Source organism: Pleuronectes platessa, chromosome 17 (assembly GCF_947347685.1).
Source record: "Pleuronectes platessa chromosome 17, fPlePla1.1, whole genome shotgun sequence".
In the NCBI taxonomy this organism is placed as follows: domain Eukaryota; kingdom Metazoa; phylum Chordata; class Actinopteri; order Pleuronectiformes; family Pleuronectidae; genus Pleuronectes; species Pleuronectes platessa.
Window position 1 is genome coordinate 4,013,990 of NC_070642.1, and position 17,752 is coordinate 4,031,741.

Sequence of the window (17,752 nt, forward strand, 5' to 3'; positions counted from 1 at the left end):
CATTCAGTTATTTAATTCTGGTTTCCTCTCCGTGTCCACCTCTGACAGGACCTCCCTCGGCGCCACAGAACCTGGTCTACAACATCAACCAGACCACTGTTAGCCTGGAGTGGAGCCCGCCGGCCGACACAGGCGGCCGCAATGATGTCACCTACAGGGTAATATGCCGGCGCTGCAGCTGGGAACCTGAGGAGTGTGTTCCGTGTGGGCAGAATGTGGGATATTCTCCTGCACAGTCAGGATTAGTGGACACCTACGTGACCATCATGGACCTGCTTGCCCACGCCAACTACACGTTTGAGGTGGAGGCTGTCAATGGGGTCTCGGACTTGAGCCGCACACAGAGGCTGTTTGCAGCGGTGAGCATCGCCACTGGTCAAGCAGGTAAGGCGTGTTTATTTACAATGATTATATTGAGCATGAACATTTCTCTCCAATGTTCTTTTGTGGGGTAACAGCACTTATTCATTGAAATTATGTTTCTTTAGGTTTTTTTTTATTATAACATTTGTCTCAACCACAGTAAACACTAGAATGGCACTCAGTATACCACATTACAATGTGTAATGATCCTGAATTCCTTTCTTTTAACCCTGCACCAAAATGGCATAGTTTCTTTTGTGGCCTGTGCCCCATTTTTCTACCGACTTTGGTACAAATCACTGCAGGATCTTTTGCATAATGCTGCTGATAAATAAACAAATAAACCAACAAACAGACACAGACCTCCTTGGCAGAGGTAATAAAAAGAATATGTTATGAGCAGGTCCTCCAGGTCCCTACTACAGCCAACCCAGAATCCGACATCTTGTAGAGCATTGAGTTGTTTCTTTCACTTGGGAGAGATAGTTTAACATTTGGGAAATATGCTTATTCACTTTCTTTCCGAGAGTTAGCTAATAAGATTGATAACAATCTCATGTGAGTGTATTAAGTACAAAGGTGGAGCCAAGTATCAGTCAGCCTAGCAATAACTTAAAGACTGCAAATGAGAAGACACAGCCTTGTTTTTAATGTTAAGCTATACACAAAATGACAATTAAAATTTAAAAAATGTTTCCTTAAAAAGTATCAGTAGAGTGAAAGTCACCTTTTTTAAATCTCCCCCAAAACCTTGATCTCTTTTTAAATTTCCATTTGATGGATTAACCAAACAAGGTAAATAATGTTGATAAGAGACCGTTAGAGGTATTAGCTGCTAAGCTAACCATGTCCTGATGTCAGTTTAGTATATTATATGGGTTGATTGATCCAGAAAAATGTCGCCATATTTCCCTCAAAGCTTAAGTTAACACATGGGGCTCAACCTTTGCTCCAGCTGAGAGAGCATTAGGCATTAGCAGCATGGTAGTTTCATTTTGAGAACCTCTCCATTAGCATTAATGACCATAGTCTGAAATGAGCCATAATGTTTCCAGTAGGCATATTACCCAGATTAATTTAATGTTTATATCACAGTGGTAAACATTATTAGCTCGGCAATGATGCAGACTCCCAGTGGCCCCTAAAGAGCCAATACAGTATTTGCAGCTCAGTCTCGAGGGGATCTACCGTAATTAAAATGGTGTATTTTGCTGTGACTCCAAAGCCTTTATTTGTTCATTATTTCTATGGATCCACCCGACAAGAGTCCTTTGTCATGCTCAGGCATCCATAACACAGTTGGTCCAAAAGACTATGATTTGAAAACTAAAAAAAAGAAAGCTACAAACTGATCACAGAACCTTCGCTGGATGAATAACTTCTCTTTCCCCTAACTACACCTGTCCCTGCGCCATGTGATGGTTAATTATGCCACAGACAAGTATTCCTACATCTTCTGCATGGTTTAGTTGTTATAGTGTTACTGTAAAGAAAAGGTGCTCACGTGCCAATTTTCTCTCCATCACATTTCAATAGGCTGTTGTTTGTTACCAAGAACAGTTTATTACGCAATAAACACGGCAGTGTATTCCCTGTGTGCATGTGTGGGAGGGACAGACATAGAGAAAGAGATGCACCGTTGAGTAAATGTGTGTGGGATACAGTGTTAGGGATGATGTATTTCTCAAAGCTCATTGTTCATGACAGTGACGTGAGCTGGAATGTGCCTAAGGGTTTCCCAGCCAAGGACACAAGGGCGTTAGCAGAAGGACGACCTGCGAAGGAAAAAAACTTAAAACAATTAACACATGCTCTTTTAGAGTCGCTCATAATTATACTTGTCATGTTGACAACAGACAATTACCCTGTTAACCCAGCTGAATATTTAGTCTTTAGCTATTTTGAAAGAGGGTAGCATGCTTGGCCAAGACAGTGTCATGTTTTATCACTTTGAAGTAAGTACCATTTAAATTGCTATAACACTATAATTAGTGTAATTGACCCGGGTGAAAAAGGTCGCTGAAAAGTTTGTTTGCCGATTCCATTAAGTTTTGATACGTTGTAGTTTATGCCAGTCATCAATACATTTCATCATTGTCATTTAATTAAATGCGAACACGCCTTGCTTTCTGGAATTATTTTATGGGAAAAGGTTGGAACAGTCTCTGAAACAGTATTTAGAGCATGATGCAAAACTAAAACTCCTCTTTGAGACCCAGGCTAATTAAATTCCTTCAGGGTTCGAAGCTTTTCAAGTCAGGGCAACCCAATCCATCTGTTCAATGGGACAGAATAATACATTTAAATGAAGGCTGAAAGTTCAAACCGCATTAAAAAGAATAAATTGAATATGCTGAAAGAGAATAAGCATTGGTACATCATGCTTTTTTATGCATGGCATGACTGAGTTTATCTGTACCGTAGTTAAAGCCAAATGGCAAGTGAACCCTGAGGGATGTTTTGACTGGTATACCAGATTTCTGTCAAAATGTTTAACTAAATGTACCAATTTACTGGCCATTCCTGGTAATTTTGGGTAGGTTTCAGAACAAAAAATATTGAGTTGGGCCTTCACTCAGGGACCACTTACCATCTTTCTCCAGAGCTTTAAGATCATTTCACACAGCTTTTATGAATGTCTGATGATGTGAGTTAAATATTTAACATCAGACATGTTATGAGTTCAGGAATGACTTGCTTCGGATTGAGGAAGGTAAAAAGTTATGATTTGGGTTCAAATAAATTCTTCAATTTAATAAGAATGAACTTATTGTCATAGTTAAGCGGTTCAAAGTTGAGGGAATATTTGCAGCCATAGTTAAAAAACAACTAGTAATTACCTTCAGTTTGCTTTGCTGATCCATCCATCCCAGCTTCCTCTACATGAACTCTGTGGCAGGTCAATACCCAGCGTTGATGCCGATGGCAGTGTGACGGCCTCTCCTATTTCCCATGTAGAGCAGGCTTTGGCTCCACGCTGCAGGGCTCATTGTCCCGCTCACCGGACCATCATTGTGTCCAGCGCTCTCTGGTTGTTGTGGAATGCTTGAGCGCTTTGTAATTGGTAGGTCGCTTCTTCCTAAAACAAACGTTTCTTCCTGAGTAAGCATGCAGGACCAGTCATTTGAAAAAGACTGCATTATTAAAGCTTTTATGGCTCATCATTCAGAATTGATTAACCTCTGTGTGGCGGCGACGCACCCGGGCCCCATTGCACTGAGAGAACCTTAAAAAAGAGAAGCCCTCTCCTCCATCCCTCCCATCTCCACCTCACGCATGATAATCAGCATGAACATAGGGCTTGTAGCTGGAGAGTGAAGGAATGAACACGCACGGTGTGAATGCAGATGGTGCTCCATCTAATGAGGAATTCACACCTCCCCTAATTACACTAAAGGAAATGTCTGGTGAGAGGCTGGAGCTTCACAAGGTGCTGAGTGCTTATTGTTCCCAGAAACCTAATTACGCCTCAGCTCTGTCTTAAATGACTTTAAGTAGAGGCTGTGAGTTCGTAAGCTGGATTTCTCCGTCCGCACTGCGTTGGAATAGAAATTCGTCACGTTGAGGATTTTTGCTGTTTTCGCCGCTGCAATGAGCTGGAAGTTAAGAGCGCGTTTCAGTCAGCACTCCATTGTGAGTCAACAGTGCCACAGAGCCACCCTCCGAAGGGCCCTCCCTGCTTTGGCTTTCCTCGAGCGCACTTGTAAACAAGGCCTTTTGTTCTTCCGGCACACTTGTGAGTGGGCACTGCTCGTAGAATAACCATTAATATTTATTCAAGCGGGTGTTCACATCTCTGAGCCAGAAGAAATCACTGTGGAGAAGGGCACAGAAATAGGATTTGAAATTGGTTATGGGTAGAAGACCTGTGTGCGTGTGCACATGTACTGTGTACACACTCACCTTGAGACCGGTGGAATGGGGTTTAGGTGCAATCAGTAAGAGGTACAAACAATGAGTGAAAGGAAGATTCTGTGGAAATTAATTTTAATGTTAACTGTTTGTGTTAGCCAGCAGCACAAAACCTGTTACACTCAGGTAGCAACTTTTACAAAAGTTAGGCTGGGCTGTGAAATATTCAACAGCAAAAAGTGGGTAATGTAGCTAGATGTCACTCTTTAGATTGTGGTGAGTTTGACTTAAAATGTCTTGGAATGCCAAAAATGCCTTAGCTGTCATTTGAAAAATGTTTATCTGGTAATGTAGACAATCAAATTTCAGATTATATTTCTGACTATGTCTATTTGTTACAAATATTTAAGTTTGTAGTAAAAGAAAATCGACTTCTGAAATATTTGGCTATTATCTACTACCTGCATCTATTGGTCGTAGGGAAAAAAACATATTAATTCAAGCTTCAAGCATTAGAAAGTCGAGTTGTTTTTGAGCCGTGATACACAAACTGCTGTTGGTAAAATTCAAGCTCAAACTCTTTTCAGCCATTTTAACAAAAGGCAGCCACAGAGAGGCTTCCTCGGCACGGTGTCAATTTGTTTGGAGTCGAATCGGAGTAGATGATAAAACAGTAAAACCTTGCAATCCTCATTAGGTTGAGCAAATTGAAAGTAGAAGTGGAAGTCGCCGCCAAAAATAATGGATTAATCCTGGAAGGCTATTGATGTAGCTCTTTCCTCTTTATAAATGTTACACCAGCAATTGTCTGTTCAATGACAATTTGTGTTTGTTATCCATGATGTAAATGTCATTAAGGGGCATTTATTGAAATAGCGAGACATCTAGTATGTATGAAAAGTATATTATAACAGTTTATTTTCTGTTAAAATAATTATTTTACCCCATGTTTCAGCCTGAACACATCCCCTTCACAAATAATAAAAGAAGCATTTGACCCCTGCCACACACCAACACTGCACTGTGCAACACAGATGCCCCCACCACTCTCATAGCTCAGATTGTTGCTCCATTGTCCTCACCCTATCTCAACTGATGCATTTCACAGATAACTTTTGATGGTCATTCAAACCTATGGAATCTTAGTTATGTATGCAACAGCTTTATCGGCTGGTTTTTCATTTCACTCTTTCGCCTGAGGCATCTTTTATTAACCTCAGACGCTGGGAGCAACATGTGAAAACTGCCATCACACTTACGTAACCGGATGAGTGTCTGGAAAGAGCTTTAGGCTGCGGTGACTTTGACTGGATTGTCTCTGAATGCCAGGCCATCAATCCAAACCATCTGATAAGAAAGTCATGATGTGGAATTTTAATCAGCCTTTGTGTGAGATACAAGCGTCACACAATTGACACCGGCAGAATTTGGCAATAGAGCTATCATCAGATTTTATTTTTAGCAATTCTTTGCCTCAGTTGTTGTGCTGCACCGAATGCAGAATGCAGGATGGTGTTATAGTCCCCCTCAAGTACAAACCTACTTACACATTCCAAGAGAACAACAGGATATTCCCTTTGGTTCAATCTCTCAGTGCAAAAGGAAGAGAGGAAAAAAAAACACAAGAATGTAAGCTAAGCATTTGACTTTGATCTGGAAAGCCTCGGTGCCCTCGCATTGCAGGAGCAGCGAATAGTTTCCCTGCCTCAGTCAAAGTCTGCTCCGCTGTCCTCCAGCAGTTTAGTGTCTGGAGTTCAAACAGAAGGAGAATTTACTGCAACAAGGGAGCAACTCATTAAGATATTAATTGATCTTTGGTGTAAATTGATAACCCAGCTCCTATGTAGGAATCGATACGGCCACTTTATTGACACTTTATCGTCTCTAAATGGATATTAGTCATTACATTTGTGAAAGTAACACTTGGGGAACAATAAGGCCATTGATTATCCCTTTTTGTGTTCTGATCTGCCATGGTGGCCCTAAACAGAAGGATTGATTGATTCCGAGGAGTCCCCAGTGACCAGTGGCAGCCAGTGTAATTTTCTGGTTAAGCGGATCCTCCTTTGTAGCATTTGTCCCCGGGTTTTACGTTACCTGGGAGCCCATTCTTTTCACCACAGCCACTCCACCACCACCCACCAGCCGCTCCACATGCTCACAGTAATTTGATGAGAGCTGGGCAAAGCACTGAGATTCAACAGCTGCAATAAAACGGTGGTGGTCTCAGAGCAGCAGCTCGGAGCACTTAACCTGTAGCTTTTCCGTAAATGCCTCCTGATTTGTCTGTCACCCAATCCGTCAGCAATGAATAATTTTCATGGAAGGTGCACTTTAATTACTTTCCCATTTAAATGGCATTATCATGGCCTATCTAGGTAATTAATCTCACCAAGTATCCTGTTTCAGCCTTTTATTGCTGGCAGACGAGCTCCCTAAATCCCCCTGAATCTGCCGTGCTTGAATGAGTCCTCCCTCATAGAAGCCGGTGTTGTCTCTTTCCCCTTCACTTGGTCCCTATCGCAGCCGTTGGACAGTCCTTTTCTCTCGGCGCAGGGAAGCCTGTCAGAGCAATGGGCTGTTTTAACGCCTTGGAAAGGACACAGGCAGACACATTCATGCAGGGTTGTAGTCAAGAATAGGCCTTGACTAATACGGGTTTAGAGGGCTGATGGCTGCTGATATGCTGGTGATATTCTGTTTTCCTTACTGTCAACAAGTCTCATAAAGGAACAACACCAAACAATAAATGTCTCCTTCAAACAAGTATTGTGTTATTATCCATAGCTTTGCACGAGTGTCTAGTTGTTAGCCTTTTTTTAAATGAAAGTATACCATGTATCTGGGAGCCATTTAAAAACATCCCCACAGTTGTCATAGAATATATTGATGTTGTAGAAAATATAGAATAAAACCATCTTTGTATGTTAAAAAAAGAAGACATTTTATACCTTAAGAATTCAGTGTGCGCATGCTTGATTTTATTCGAGCCAGTGTTGAAAAGTCCCATAAATGTCATTAATGAGAACTCTATAACTTGTTAAAGTTGATGTTTTAGTGTGACAGCATCATTAGAGGAAAGGTCAAAGATTCTCTTTAGCCTTGACCATGGATGTGATTAGTGAATTTGAGAGGAACCTTCAGGTGGATTGTAATGGTTCTTTTATTTTAAAGTTTGACATTTTGTGCATTTAAAAAAAAAGAAAAATAATCTACTGCAGCCATCTAAACAAGTGAATGACGGTGGATTAAACAGATTTAGCCTACATCTATAACAAAAAGACTAGGGTTGAAGCATATCAATCTGTGCTCCCATAACTATCATCAGGTCCCAAGACCAGATCTAGTTTCCCCTACCAGAAATATTACAGAGGATCTGGACCAAAAGAAAAACACGACATTAGCAATAGTAATAAATTGAAGATGGTCAGTGCCTATACACAAAAACAGCGTGAACTCATTTCATTGTTCCATTGTCTCCTAAAAAAACGGTTGTTTTGTTCCAAACTTAAAGCAGGTCAAATATCCACATAAATAATGTGACTGTTATAAAGTGTTTATACATATACCTACTGTTTATGGATGTTTATCATCATTATTATTATTTATTCATGGACACTGTTAAAACTAGAATTCCATTTACTGGATTTTGTGTTTATCTGTGCCTCGTCCATGTGTTTGTGTCTGTCTCAGGATCCTGTCTCCAGCCCTGTTTATTGGTGTTTGGATGCAATGTTATTAATTTGGAACATTTGTAGCGGGCGATATTATTTCATAGTGAAGACTGTCAGAGAAGCTGCAACATTGTGATGCTTTTGGCTCAGCTGGGAATATATGGAAGTTGAAAAAGGAGCGCTGATTCTCATTCAGCCTCATCCTATAGGCAATGTTCCCCCAGAACAGACACAGACACGGCTTTAATTATTCAGACCTCTGCGAGGCAGCAGAAAGAGACTCAGGCAGCTTTTTTCTTTCTTTTTCAGGGGTTTGGCAGTGTTTACCTTCCACATAACAGCTCAACTTCTTAGTCAGAGTCGCACCTTTCTGAAATCATTACTTTTTCTCTCACAAACGTCAGCCGATCTCATTTTTCAGCCCAGACATTTGACAACTCATTCTTTGCAGAAGTCGGCCGCTAACAAGTTTCCCCTAGTTTTGTTGCACTTATCAACATTTTAGTATATTACATTTTTGTGTTTGTTTGTGTTTGTGTGTGTGTGTGTGTGTCTGTGTGTTTTCACGACATCTTAAACTGCTCTATAAACAAACAAGGCTCCTCTGTTGGAACAAACCAGGAAGCTGAGACATTGAAGAATGCTGACTGGACGCCACTGCCTGTTTACATGTTGGTGACCCGCGGGTCAGGTGATGAGGGTGACAGCCCACAGAGTCAGACGTCGCCCTGAAGTCACCCCACAGAGCAGTTTGTTAATCTGCTGCGTAGAGCGATGAGCTAAATGCATTAAATGTGCCAAGTTATCAATGTGTCAGCAGGACTGAGATTAATACGATCCCTTTATTAGTAAATCTCTCTTTACGAGCAAACTAAATTCAGCTCCGTGAGAGGCAGCGCTAGAGCTGAGCATGTGTCATTCTCTGCTCTGGACTCTTCATGTGACCCAATGATATAGTTGTGAAAATGCAATTAAACGCTCCAGCACACAGGCTTTAGTTTTGCTTTGTCACTTTATGTGAATTAAAACTTATAACATATCCTAAAAATGTCCAAAATAAGATGCTCGTATTAGTAAGTATGTTAAAGGACAAAAACACCTCAAATTATAAAGATAGGAACATTACGAACCTCTTTTGTTATCAGGCAGGCAGTATTTAGATTTTGGGACATTAACTATCATTCTGATAATGAAAGAAGTTGAGAGCAGATTTGTATACACCTTTTTCTGTAATTTGTATTATAATAAATTTTTCCTAGCTTTGAATATAATGAAAAAACAAAAAACATTCACTTTCATTGTATAGGGCCTGAGGTGCATATGAATATACCAAAACATTTAGATGAAAATAGGTTATTTGTTTTCCTAATCTCGGTGAACCAGCTTTTAGTATATTTAAATAAGCTTGCAGTGTGAATAAACATCAGCTAACCGTGCTGCTGCCTTCATTAGGACCGTATTCTCCATATATGAGGGAGCAGCACATGAGCAGATTAAGGTGTGAGTGCCTGAGCCCTCCCCAGCCCCGCCACCACAGGGTGACAGATCACGAGCAGAGAGTAGTCGCTCAGTGAAATTACAGACCTGAGGGGTAGTTGATGAGAAATGTCACTGTCGACAAAAATGGAACTCTAATATATTCCGTCTCAGGTTTGTTGGACACATATTAATGTCTCTGCGAGAGTGCCACTAATTGAGGTAGTCAGTCTGGTGCAGCAGATGAGGCGCGGGACAAATAACAGTGTGACCTGCAGAACAAAAGAGCTGCATTGAGGATGTACATATTTAGCAGCAGGTTGAGCAACAAAGACCACATTGTAGCACCGGGATGCTCCTTATTAGGCATCACCGCTCCTTAAACGGGATTTTTTTATTTTCAACAATGAGCATTTTTAGCAATGAAGTTTATTAATAATCGAAAAATTCAGAAGCCAGGAGATGAAGCTGCTATATTTAGTGTTCGGCCTTACTGATTAGAAAAATGCATCAGCTGCAAAGCAAATCCAATAGATAGAATTTTTCGTCACTATGTAACTATAGCTTTGTATAGTCCCCAAGAACTATACAAGTCTATACAACTATGCATTTCAACCAGAGGGACCAAGTTCTGGGGAAATATTTTACCCCCCCCCGATAAGTCCCTGATCGGAGGGTAGAACTTTACAAAAGTACAGGAATCTTTCGGGTGGGGCCTGCAGTGAGGAAGAGGCCCGATTGGTTGAGGATTCCAGTGTTTTATTAGTCGCACGTCAATCTTCACAATAGCTTTTCCAATGTTTTGAAAATGCTTTGTCAATAGTGCTTGATGGTAATCTTTAGATGGAAAACCCTGAAGGAGATGATATGAGCCTTATAACTGCCACTGGCCACAATAGCTGAGGAAAAGTTTAGCAGTCTGTCAGTGTGATGATATGAGCTCGTCATGTGAACTGTCATTCAAATGATTGAATCAGGGTTGGGAAGGTGTCAACACAAGTTGTTTGTCTAATTGACAGTGGAATTCAGTTAATTTCTTTGTCAGATAAATTTTGTTCATGTATATTTAATACACATGAACATCACCATATTGTGATATAAAATATATCCCCCACTGACTGTGGGAAATAATTGTAAGGAATTGATCTTGAAAATATTCCGTTGTGCCTGGAAACAGTAGTTTGAAAAAAAGAAGAAGAAAAAGACTTAAAGTCCACTTACAAGCTTTTATTGGTGCTTTCAGCTCCATTGACTGGTCATCAGGGTTTTCTCAGTGTTTGTCACACCTATGATAAAGCTCTCATGTAAAACTGAGATAAAACTCCAACTGATCTTTACCAAGTCATAGTGACCCTGCTGAAACAGCCAATGAAGCAAATACGTGATCATTGGGAAAATTAATTGCTATTGATTTTTGATCATATATTAATCATTCAAGTAATTTTTCAAACAAAATTCCAAACATTCACAAGGTTAAGCTGCTCATTTGAATGTTGAAAATGTAGGAATCAATAGGGGCCGTCCTTCCTCTCCTCTCCAACACCTTGAAAATGAAAAAGCCCCACTCTAGCGTCCATGTTCAAAGGTGCCGTGTGTGTTTTCATGTGTCGACCGGTCAGTGAACGCAGCTGGCTTTATGTACGGAATGCAGCAGCTCTCCGTTTTCAGCCCACGGGTGAATGTAAGGCCTCAATAAACACCCAAATACTTTCTTTCCTACTCCCTCTTCTACTCAGTCGCTTGCCCTCCGTCTCCTCTCTGGTGCACATTCATGCAGACGCACAGCCACATACCGCACTCACCCTGTCAGCGTGCACCTGTGACTCCCACAGCTTCTCTTGATATGGAACACATGCTGGGGAATCTCGCGGCCCCGGCTGCAAATGGCTCCGGCACTTTGCAATAGGGCCATTCGAGTGTTTCATTTCCTGCCCAAGGAGTTAAAAGGACTTCCAAGGGTAATAAAAAGTTGAGCGAGGCCGCATTCCGTAGGTGCCCGACAGCAACGAATTCCCCCTACTGGTCAAAACAAACACACACACTAACACACACACACACACACACACACACACACACACACACACACACACACACACACACACACACAGCAATCCCAAGTCAATAGCTAACCTTTGATGGCTGTTTCCTGCAGGCAGTGGTGTTTTGTCTGGTGGTGCAGATGTATTGTTCGTAGCCCAGACCGTGTTAGCGTGTTAGTGAGAGGGGGCACGTGTCTCTTATCACCCACAGGAAAGCATCAACATCAACTGCATGTTGGTCATGGTGTCTGAGCATCGGAGCTGTTACATCACCATTACTCAAAGTTTTGGTCTTTTTTAAAAGTAAAGTTATGGGTATCTGGGTGATGGTGTCCGTGCAGCCTTCATCCCAGGATCATTTTGCTATTTTCAGCAAATGACCTTTTGACCTGGTTCAGTGTAACTTATCGATCGGAGCACGCTGAGGAAGACGGACGCATAATCGATGTCCAAGGGACTTACTTTAAATCTTTTAATTTCAGTTCTTTGGATATCATTTATATTTAAATACGAAGATGCATCATTCTATTTAATGATCTGTGCTTTTCATCCGGCAGCTCTCTGCTGAGCTCTCAGTTATTCTCTCGTCTTCTCAAACAGGCTAAATGGTGCAAATCAACTGTAAGGGCTGGTTTCACAGTGAGTCCTCGACTGAAATCAACCTTCAGTCACCTTCTGAGTTTTACATTAAATAGCCCTTAATGTTTAATAATCAGCTTTTGAAGTTATGATTATTCATTTCTATGAAGTGATATAGGGTTTGTTTGACCTCACAAAGCGCTTTACAGTAAAGTTTTGCCATTCATCCATTCAGACACAAATTCATGCAGCAATTTGGGTCCAGTGTCTAACCTGAGGACAGTTGGTCACACAGAATGAGAGAGACTGGGATCAGACGTTTGTTGAGATTTGATTGATTGATTAATTGAAGCACCTACCTTCTGGTTAGTGGACGACCCACTCTACCTCCTGGGCCACAGCCAACCCATTACATTACTACTACAGCAGCCAGTGATGTTATGAGAGCAGCTGCCGCTGGAACCTGTGTAAAAATAAACAGGTGGCCCTGGAGTTAAGTGGTTATGAGGCCATTTCATTTAAACAACCTATACTTTCTTACAGTTGTTCGACTGTCTAGAGGCTTTGTAGGTATTGAGAATATCAACCCTCAGACTTAATATTGTTTAACCAGATTAAGTTAATTTCTTTAGGTTTAAGCAACCTTTCCTGATACATCCCCATATAGGAGGACTTTATTATTCTTACATTTGTCAATAGGACTCAATTACCACAAGAAATAAACACTAATGTTGCTCTGTGTCTGTTTAACGTGCAACTAGGGAGCGTGTTCGCTTTAACCATTCTTCAACTTAATTAGGTGATGCTATGTTGTTTCGCAGGTGTTGAGTTGTCAGTTTGTTCAGCTGGCCCGCACGTGGCCTGAAAAATCAATTACTTCATTTTAAGAGCTTCTCCGAGTTTCGAACCAGGGGTCCTGCATTGCTGTGCTTTGAGGACGTGCAGTCACTCTTCAGAACAGACCCTCGTGGAAAATCTCAAGCAGATGCTCCTGAATTTCAGCTCCCATCGGGCATATTGCTCACTCCATTTGCTTATTAATCAAATTAGCACAATCTGTTTTACACAGAGGCCTTGGACTGGTAAAGAATTGAAATTGAGCCAGTTGCCCACATAGTCCTGTTGGCAACTCAGCCTCCTGAGACACACATTGGAGTGGCTTAATGACCAGTACAGCATTGGTCCTGTGGCCCCATGTATCTTCTGAAGCAACATGTGTAATTGAGAATAGGATCGTTTTAACTGATTCTGTGTTGATTGCAACTGTAAAAGTGTTCAGTCTAATGGAATGAACCAGAGGACATAGTACTTTAGAAGAATGAGCTTGTTGAATCTGTGTGTGCGGTTGGCTCCCCCTACGGTGAGAAGCGTACATGTAATTAATCATGCGATCCGTGAAAAGCTGCTCCTACACTTAGCCGTGAGAAGGGATAGGTCGCATGATAAATGTTTCTTATTTTTCACAAACAGGGAAGAACCTCTGCTCTCCGAAGATGTGTTGAAAGCATTCTTTTCGAGTTATGTTTGTAGAAAGGGAAGGAAATGTGCAGCGCTGAAACGTTTTCTCATTCATTCCCAGCACTTTGACTGAACACGACCTGGATTTTGTTTGCCGGAGAGCCTGCTCTTTCAAAGCGTTGGCTTTTTCCTCTCGGGTTGCGGACGTCTATGAAACGGTTCGTGGCTGCGGAATTGGCAGAGATTTGCGTCCGTGAGCGTTACTCACTGGAGCTTTGTGAGATGAAAGAATCTCCGCGAGGGGAGATTGACAGCTCGGCTTTTTTCACTCTTTCATTGTCTCATCAACACACTGTCTCCTGCAGTGAGGAAAACTAATTATGTCTCCGACCCCCTGCTTCACCCTCCACCCTCTCCTCCCCTTTTATTCAGATCATCATCAGACTTGGAAATCATAATGAGTTTGTGGCCGACCACTTTGGCTTTGGAGAAAGGGAGGGGGAGGAAGAGAAACTCTGAAAGTCCATTTGCCTCAACTCAAACAAGCCGCTGGCAATTACGGACCACCTTTTGACCCCCCGAAAGCTGTGGCCTCAAATTCATTCGGGCCCTGACCAGGACCTGGTTTTGTCCTGCACACCTGCCAGCTCCCTCAGCTGTACTTCCAATGCTTTTAACCAGTGCTGTGCCAAAACCTTTTCGTTATCAAAGCAGAGTTGAGTGTGTGACAGCCATCTGGTGGGATTCTTTTAATTATTTGGTATGAAACAACCGTAAAGAAGATGATGGCAGCCGAGGATCTGAGAGGACGTTGGTGTTAGACGCAGAGCAGATGGTGCTTCACATCTGGGCTTGAGGGAGTTAGCGAGGGCGAGCGGGAGGCTGTGACAAGGAAGCATGGCCGCGTCTCTCAGTCCCTTCGTACTGGATGATCTCCTTCACCCGCCCGTCCTCTCCGCTCATTCTGCCACAGCCTCGGACAGCTGGGACAAAGAGCTGCTTTGCAAGTGCTCAGATCGGAATGAGGCGCGGCGGGTCCTGCTGGGAGAATATGATTCAGGGTTTGATGACAGAGTGAGGGTAGAACGTATATACATACGCATACACAAAGATGTAACCTTGAGAGAAACACCTGACCTGAAGGAGGATGTGGAGGAAAAAACATGGTTTATTTCCTTGTTGTATTTAGATGAAAAAACTGCATCCTTGGATGTTTTCTCAGGGTCTCTTATTTGCGTTGTTATTTTGTTATTATTTGATGGATTCCTTCCTGATGCCTTGACATCTTCTTTGATTGGTTTATTCCTGTATGATAGAAAGTTAAAACTTTTACTGAAACTTTTCTTTTCAAGAATTAAGGATTCTTACTGGATAGTAAACTGAACAAATATCTGAAGTTTGGACTTTTGGTCTATAAAGAGGTCACCATTGACTTTGAGGGAACGTTGTTGCTTGCAAGTTTCACATTGTATATATTAAATAAGTTAAGAAAGAATAAGTAACTGTTAATTGCAGCCCTAGAGCTTACCGATGATTCTGCAGTGAAACAGTTGAACCTTATTTTGTTCAGAAAATCTGGTGAAACATACTTCTTCATCTCTGCATCATATAAATGAGCACAAGCTTCACTCGTCCAGGAATTATCCTGTCCTCTGCCGATGCTCTTTCTTCACCAAAGAGAAAAAGGAACAGCAGAATTGTGGTGCAACCAAAATCGACCAATACTTAACTGTGATCCCGAATTGACGTATGTGATTTTTTCATGCCATTGCATCTCTTATTCATTATACATTTTTTGCAGAGTTGTTCATGGTGGGTTTGTGTATCTCCTAACGCTACACTCCCTGGAACTAAGCAGCCGCTGTGTACTGCGTGTGGAGAAGCACCGAGGCCGTGGAGAGCTATTCTTCTGTGTTCAAATATATTCTCCGAAGAAAGATTATATCTAAATGAAAGCTGGAAGAGCTTGTATCCTTAGAGACCGAGTTAATTAAATTTGTAAATTCCTCCCAAATCATCTCCCTATCACACTGGTGACTCGCCATCGAACGCTGCCAGAAAGTGTGTCACAATGCGTTAAGACCAGTGTACTTTGGCAGCAAATGTCTGGATGAGAGATGAAATTAACGGCCTGCAGAGACCCCCGCGTTTTCACCAGGTCTGGCTTTTGTGAAAACACTCCTCCAGTGAAGAGAGATAATCACTTATTAATGTCAAGACGTTATTTGATTTCGTCTGCCATGCAAAATGAAATTACCTCTAGCTCACTGGGTGTATTTCAACCGCACGGGCTTGTTAATCTGACACATTACGGGTAACATCCGGTGCTTTTCTGGCTTTAAATCGCAGCTGATAACACAAGGTGGATTCAGGCTGGAGGTCCAAAGTGTGGCAGCTGCTGGAGACAAGCACAAGCTGTAAAGTCTTTGCCCCCCCGACACAGTGGAAGCCAAGCAGGGCGTGCTGCAGGAGGGGAAGACTCCTCCCACGCAATGTCAACACGCTTTTTTGTTATTTTGTCACCTCCAGCCAACCCAACGGCAGCTCGCTTTAAACTGTGTGAACATGCCCGGCATTTGCATTAGAATAAGTCGCTGCTCTCCAATTAACTGGTGACAAAGTGGATTGGAGATACGCTAAGTAAACACACCGGACGTCTGACACAAAGAGGCAAAAGCCGCTGTCTGTCATTGTTCCCGGGGTAATTGGGAAGCGGTTTTGGGAGACGGAGCTCGGCACCCTGAAAAGCAAACGCTTGCATGCCCCCCCACCCAACTCCCACTACGTCTTAAGCCCCCTTCGCCTCCTATCAGACAAAAATCACCAATTACAGTAATGGCAAATCCCATAAGCCAATACACAAAGGCTGACGATGATGTGACACCTTGCTGGGTCTTAATCAGGACGTCTGGCTTCTTCTCTCAATTTGGAGGCTCTCCGTCACTCGCCTTGGTTTTTACATAACTTTTAAGTTTGGCCAAGTTTCTCATGCTGTTGTTACACACTTTGGGGACGAAGTTCGGGCCGGTTAACCCATTCATTCCTGTTTGGCTGTAGTGTACATACTCTACATAATCTGGAAAATATAAATTGGATTATGAATCTGATTAAATGACATCAGCAGGGAACAGCACTGAACGGCTGGTAGATGACTTCTGCTAGGACCGATATACTGACAAGCCTGAGTAACTTGTGCGTGTGTGTGCGTGTGTGTGTGTGTGCGTGTGCGTGTGCGTGTGCGTGTGCATGTGCGTGTGTGTGTGTGTGTGTGTGTGTGTGTGTGTGTGTGTGTGTGTGCGCGCGCGCTCCCCACTGCTGGTGGTCCCCTTCTAGTAGGGCATCTGCATCACAAACAACAAACTAGCCGCCCCACCACCGCCTCACCCACTCTCCTCACCCGCCCCCTGCTGCTTCTTTCTGAGCCTGAATCCACACAGCTCTGCACAGCGCAGCCGTCTATGTAGATATGAATGGTCCCACCAACTAGTCTTGAGTTTAATAGTAAAGGATTAAGGCAATTCAGACAGATTCACAAAGGACGGACCGGGGCAGCAGTTTTTTAATTGTCTATATGTGACTAATGGCAGTTGTGGGCATTAAGGGAGACAACACAATGTGTCCATGGCATCGGCTGCTGATTGCTTCCATGCGGAGGCTGAGAATGTATTTGTCCAGAGCTCGGTGTATGTGCAGCAGGGATAGATTAAAATGCCTTTTTATTCCTTCTTATAATTCCGTCTCTGTAAAGAACCACTTTGTCAGCTTCTCTTTGTGCCGTACCTGCTTGCCTCTCCGTCTCAAAGAAAATAGAAATATGATTCTGGGCAAAGAAAAAAAAAAAACAGTTAAGCACAGATTGGACCTTTTTTTCATTTCGTCTGGCCACTCTCCAAACTTTAATCAGTTTGCTGACTTCAAGGAGGTACAATACTTTCCAAAGGCTTCTTTCTTACCCAGTAGGGGAAAGTGATTGGTCTGCTTAGGCTAGAGTTCTATGTAACCATTCCCTACTTCTGCCGTTTTAAGCTCGCAACAAAGTCATGAAAGAGCCAGAATGAGAAAATATTATACATCTAATAGAGCTGTTACAAAAAAACAAAAAAAAAAACTGTGGATTGCTTAATGCCACAAGGTGCCACCTTGAGCCTGCTGGGTGTATTATGTTGCTCTGCTCATAGTAGCGTTTTGAAATCCTTCTCAATATCACCGTCATTTTCTCTCCCCGGCTCCGCTGATGATCTCTGACATCTCATTAGAGTGTCTGTTATTCGTATTACTCGCACTAAGGCAAAGTGATCGCTCTGGATAGTG

At 42.3% G+C, this 17,752-nt stretch overlaps 1 protein-coding gene across 3 annotated transcripts in view; it reads left to right on the plus strand.

Moving 5' to 3' along the window:
• The window catches only part of epha7 (eph receptor A7), an 84,839-nt gene that overhangs the window by 29,714 nt on the left and 37,373 nt on the right, over positions 1-17,752 (plus strand). For all 3 annotated transcript variants that reach the window (XM_053445532.1, XM_053445533.1, XM_053445534.1), the window contains exon 5: positions 49-384. In XM_053445532.1, the coding sequence (XP_053301507.1) occupies positions 49-384 (336 nt within the window). The remainder of the gene's footprint in view (positions 1-48; positions 385-17,752) is intronic.